The sequence below is a fragment of the Amblyomma americanum genome, chromosome 10 (genome assembly GCF_052857255.1).
Source record: "Amblyomma americanum isolate KBUSLIRL-KWMA chromosome 10, ASM5285725v1, whole genome shotgun sequence".
Classification (NCBI taxonomy): domain Eukaryota; kingdom Metazoa; phylum Arthropoda; class Arachnida; order Ixodida; family Ixodidae; genus Amblyomma; species Amblyomma americanum.
Genome location: NC_135506.1, coordinates 38,436,194 through 38,442,265, shown reverse-complemented (window position 1 = coordinate 38,442,265; position 6,072 = coordinate 38,436,194). Strand labels below are relative to the sequence as shown.

Here is a 6,072-nt window from a genome sequence, read left to right as displayed (position 1 = left end):
CTTTTAATGGAGCAGACATATCCCCTCAAGATTCAGTTCTTTTCACTGACATGCTTTCCGCGAACGCACAGGAATTATTTTCTTCTGCGAAGCCTGATCCCCCCAACTCCTGTCAATGATCCGCACATTTAGATCGGTCGCGCCGTACACGGGCTCTTTTAAGTCCTGGATTCCTCGCTATGCTGCCGCTGTGGCGGCGTTTTGGTCCCACGTTGTTGGCTCAACAGGCGAACGCCATAGCAACTGAAACACGGCGGCGGGTTTGGCGCTACAAGCAGAAGGATGACTTGTACGCACTCGCTTCCATGGTGATAGCTTTGTCCCTTGGTCCGGATCGGACACCAAGCAAGGCAGGCAGGAATCTGGGACGCAGATAAGGTCGTTCTTCGCAGCAGTAAAGCCTTACGCAGGTTATTGAACGCACAAGCAAAGCTGAGCTGACACGCCCACCAAACGGCACGAGCAAGAAGCGGCCAGCTAGTGTTTCTTCTTTCACGAAGAAGGAGCGGAATTCCCGGCGGGTCGGCAAAGATTCCCAGTCTCTCTCTAGTTACACTGCAACTGCTGATTAACCAACAAGTACGTCACTTCACGCTAGATATTTGCGTTCATCACGTAGAAGTTTGCAATTTGTCCCTTTGTTGTGGCACGACCCACTGTCGATGCATTTGAGTAACTTTAAACTAAAAGCGGTCTTGCGAAGAAGAGAAAAAGCTTTGCCACTGAAAAAAACAACATTCTTCGAAAGGTCTTTCTGTTTGTTTGTTTTATAGGAATCAAATAAACGAACAAAATGATCTGTTTAAGCCACATATATGGGGTTGGGAGCTCAGTCATCCACAATGGCAGACATTTTTCCCTTCTCGTCAGGTATTTACCCTCAGTTGCTACACTTTATAACCCGCCGCTCATCCAAGCGAAAAGAAAATAAAAACAAGGCAAATGAGAAGTCGGTTCATGAGTAGTAGAAAATATTGATAAAAAGTAAGATGGACCGTCGACAGCGGCAACATGAAGCTTTTAGGCTTCGTGGTCTAAGCAAGCATCGGCGTGGCTGTATAGCAGCAAAGACGTCAGACGGAGGCATGTGGACTAGCCGACCCTGATCTAACACAAACTTAGCATCAGCGAAAGCAGATACGATCCTCAAATACCTGAGACAGGCAATCGCTGAATTTATCGCACAGGGACATTATTTCCACAGAATTTTTAATTTTTACATAGGATACGCAATGCGAGGTTTTCTATCTGTCAGCTTCTAACAAATTTTCTTCCTTCCAATCGCTTCTGCATTTGGACGAATGCACGGAAGAAAATTCCCTGAGACGTCTGCACACCAATTGCTTTTATTGTGGCTGCATCAACATAAAGGCACCATTTAAGGAAGCAAGCAAGTAAACTAATCGTGATGTATCGTGCTTCGCGGTCGAGGAAACCAGGAATGTAGTTATGATCTCCAGAGATCGCAGCACAGCACCAATAAATTTATCCCCTGAGGCACAAAATGCGTGAGAAAGTTAGCCTAGGTATTTAGCACACTGCTTCATCGCTGTAAAAGTTCTGTGCTGGTAATCATTAACCACCGCTATTATCCTGCTCCCCTTCTGCCTGTGTGCGGTTGTTCTAAGCTTGTTGCTTTGTCCATGGCTTTGCATTCATGTTGTGAATTACTTTCTGTACTTTCCTTTTGCTTTCTCTTCTTGGCTTTACTCTATGTTGATATGCCGAGTGCGGTTCCAAATCAGGAGAGAAGGCGGCACTTCTCAGACATGCCTATGCTTATTTCTCAAGCCCCCTAAGGAACTGGTCTATGTTCTCTGAATACCGTTTTAATTTACAATTTGCATCGTGAGGCCGTTAAACAAGTTACGTTAGAAGAAAGCAACTCCCGTTGTTTGTTTAGTGAAATAACTTAGCGTAGCTTCGATAGTGCTAAATCTCGTGGGTCAAAAGTCTGAAGTGACAAGGCACAACAAAGAAGGGTAGTTTGCAAAGAGTTAACCCATTCTTAATAGAAAACAAACTTATTTAAGGAAGAATATCTATTAGCTGGTGCGAATAACTATGCCGCGACATAGTTATTGTTTTTTTGTAGCAAGACTTTTCATACTTACATAACCAGAAAGATCAGAGTAACAACTTTTCTGCACCCATAGGCTTGCGCCAAAATATATTTCAACGACAGTTATGCACATTTACGTAAAGGAGAGCGAAAAAGGCCACATGCAAGCCAGTCGCAACTACTCCTTCTCGAAGCCCCATTGAATCATTGGTCCCAGGATCGGATATTTGCTGTATCTGTCGGAGTTGAGGTACTCCTCGACGTTTGGTAGCTCCTCAAATGGCTTCAAGTAAGCCGTCAATATTTGAAAACCCTCGAACGCGTTCGCATTCAGCTCGTAGTTCCAGTCTAGGGCCTCGTAGAGAAGGAACTCCACGTATGTGAGCCTCTCTCCGAGGACCCACAGCTTCTCCTGCAGCTGCTCTTCCCAGGGCTGAAGGATGCCCTCCATCCTCCGTTCGTACTTGGGGCGAGTCTCGTCGTAGTTGGGCGACGCGACCGCCATAATCAGGTTCCACGCCAAGTCACGCACGTGCTGCTCCAGCTGGTCCAACTCCTGCGTTTCTTCTTCGTCCCTGCACAAGAAAGCACACGCGGTGGAAAGGTGCAAAGGGAGACGCAGGTACATGAAAAAAGAGAAACACATGGTAACGTTTTCGGAATTCAGAGTTTACTTTATTTTTGCTAGAAAGCAGGTACACATCATGAGCAAGAAAGTTTGAAAGGGGAATATTCTTCCAAGGAAGACGAGACAAAAGGCGTTTCATGTACGCCTGACAAGGCCTTGCCTCCTTGCGAGAAACATTTCAATCTCTAAACTACAAAAGCCGTTGAAAAAACACATTGCACCTTTATTTACGCGCTGAAAACAGAAGTATTGTGAACAGGGCATTATATGAAATTAAAATCGTAAGTACCACAGAATACAGGACACTGCCCGAACACAAGATTACAATCAGTCAAGTTATTGTAGTGTCAGAAGGCAAGAGGAGGCAGCAGTTGCATAAATATGAATCACAACAAAAGAATAACTCCTAACCAGTTAAATTATTACAATGTCAAACGTAGTTAAACAGAGTAGAAGTGCGAAAGCATATCTTTAGCCTGGTTGGCTCATAGTTTTCATTTGCTGGGTCGACGGCACGTCTTTGCGACATTAGGTTCAGGTTAAACTGAGTTCTAGGTTAATCTGCTCTGATCTGTCAGCGCCTCAGATGCAAGTGAAGACGACGACGTGCAATAGACAGCGCGATAGTGTGTTTCTGCTCAACAGGAATCGTGATAGGCTGCGCTGGCCTCAAAGGGCTCTCGTGCAGTCCCCAAAGAAGCTGATGGCCGTGGCCATGGGTGGATTATGCCGTGGCCAGTGAAGTCACGGCAATATTTCTTTAATTCATTCATTCAAAGCCAAGGCAAAGTCTTCAGCAGTGGCCCGGTTTCTACTGCTTTTGTCGGGAAGTAGAGCCTTCGCTCTAAAAAGCAGGGTTCCTGACGCGATGAGAGGACCCGAAGCAGAAGCCGGTTTTTAGCTGTCATCAAAGCATTACCGGAAAGAAATGATGATTTGTGTAGGAATAATGGCTGCCATAACGTCTATGTGCTTTGAATAAAACAATGCAACAAATGTCCTTGTCCTGTATGGCGATCATCCTTATCTCAAAATTGTGTCATTAACACGAGCACAAATATATGTTCTATATAATATGATCCGGCTGTATATGTCACGATCGCAATTCCAGGAATCAGAATCCCATTAGGCCCATCAGATTGGGGCCACCTTTATCGACGTTGAGAAAGCTTTCGACATATGTGCCGTAACAAGCTCCTTAAATAGATAGCTCAGTCATCAAGAGCACAAAATTTATTTTATTTCTGCTATTTCTGGTTTTGCTTCAGTTTATTACCTTTGATAAGGACGCCATCAGGTTTATTGATAAATGTAGTGAAAACATGATGGCAGGCTGGTCAAAGTACTCTATCGTTATACTACGTATAGCTAACCTCAAGGAGCAACTGCTTCTAAACAACATTTTCCCAAGTTTTCGGAGGGGAGCTATAATTGATAAAAAAAGAAGTTTGCGGAAACGACTACTATTTTTTAACAGAAATAGAGATTCAATTCCAATGCACACATCATTCTAAAGGTCAATGTTATGAGCTCGTAACGGGTTCCGTTTTCTTAGCGCCAAGTTCAAAAGTAGCCTAGAATTGTAAAGCCATATGGGTATTATCTTTTGCAGACCTCGGTCAACTCTAATATGTTTAGGTTTGACATTAAAACTGTGGACAAAAAAGGCATGTTAAAAGCGCACAAATCCTTAATGCGACTAGTACATGAATGCGCTTTGGTTCTCTTCCTTACGCATTCTTCCCGTAACAAGAAAGCAATCGATGTTTATACCAGGGGTACCACCGTGGTTTATGCCTAACAATGATGAATACTTATAAGTTAGATCGCAGGTGCACAGGGCAATGAGACAACGTTTTCATCACACTCAAAAGGCCCGTAAATAAAAATACCGTCATCACAGCTTGCATCTCCTCTATGTCTATCTGCTCTTGAGCATAAACTAACTGGCGTGATAGCCACTCTACATCATGCAATATAACGATATGTGAATGGCTTTAAATACTGCCTTAGTCCTTATTGTTTTTTTGCATCCACAATTCAGCAGTGGAATAAGTGGAATGGGTCTCAGTGAGATTTTCTTATTAATCATTTTATTCATGGACTTTCTAGTTATGTGACAAATTAACATTTCGGCCATTTTGCTTAAATATTTGTACGTGATACTAAATATGTGCATTCCTGTATGCGTCCCTCTTTGCTTGGCGATATGTTCATCCTGCTATGCTTCACCATTCTAACGACAGTATTTGTATATAAATATTATCTTCAAGGATGGATTATTCATTTATTCATACTGTTAACCGTCTGCATGAGGGTCATTTCAGGGAGGGAAACATATACAGACACAAGTGCAATTCTCTTCGCTAAAAAAAGAAACACTCAAATGCGCAGAATTACAGATTTGCATAGCAATCTTTCAGGAACGCGTTCACACCTATCACAAATTTTTCTACATCTGTTTGGTCCACAACGTCAAAGCACAGAAAAATAATAAAGCCGCTTAGATAAAAGTTACGCCAAGTGAAATAAAACAAGCGATGTCTTTGTACTACAAAGGAATGCGCTCGACTTTTACCTGCTCCAATAACAAAGACAGTCGAGCCTTGTGGTTTGACTACATCTTGTGTAAAGCCTGTAATTGTCGCTGGCGCAATCCGCGGTCTAGATGAGGCAGTAAGAAGTTATGACCACAAGCTACTTCGCCACGTACCTTGCAACTAGGTCGTGCTGGCGAGCCAGATAGCGAATGATGGCGACGCTCTGCATCATCTTGATGTCGTCGTCGATATAGTACGGAAGGTTGGGAAACTTCAGGCCCAGGGAGAACTTTTCCCCGTACCATTCTTCCCGGTCGAAATCTGGCTCTGGAACGTAGTTGTAGCGCTTGTCTTCGAACTCGATGCCCTGGTACACTAGCAGGTTGCGTATGGGCTGCACCATGCCTCTTATGTTCCAATAACCAAGGACTGGAGACATCGCTGTGGGAAGCCATGAAAGAAAAAAGCATGGGTCACAATAGAATATGTATGCATACATGCATTATTTCCAGCACAAAATGGCAGGAAGTCTAACCGCGTAAAAATTAATGTTCACTCAAATGCTCCCTCTATTTATTAGCTTTCAAGCGGGGTATTATAGCGGCAAGTCATTGTAAGAAAGATGAGGTTGGCATGTTATAGCACACCGTAAAAAATAAGCTTCACTGCATGCGACAAAAATGTAATGAAAAACTGTCCAAACCATAACGTGTACATCGCATCAACGGCCGTAAGGCGTCGTCGGGGCAACGCTAAAAATTTTAGGGGCACACTTCACATTCGCCTTCAGGGCGTGAATGCGTCCGATCAGCGGATTGAAGTCTTCTTTGCTTCTCACTTCT

At 43.6% G+C, this 6,072-nt stretch overlaps 1 protein-coding gene across 1 annotated transcript; it reads right to left on the bottom strand.

The window, feature by feature from the left end:
* Nucleotides 1-2,193: 2,193 nt before the first annotated feature.
* LOC144107450 (glutathione S-transferase Mu 1-like) lies at nt 2,194-5,669 on the bottom strand. Its single transcript, XM_077640449.1, has 2 exons — nt 5,404-5,669; nt 2,194-2,637 (listed from the first exon to the last, which is right to left on the bottom strand). Exons 1-2 carry the CDS (start codon nt 5,667-5,669, stop codon nt 2,241-2,243), a joined length of 663 nt encoding a protein of 220 aa, XP_077496575.1. The 3' UTR covers nt 2,194-2,240.
* Nucleotides 5,670-6,072: the final 403 nt, after the last annotated feature.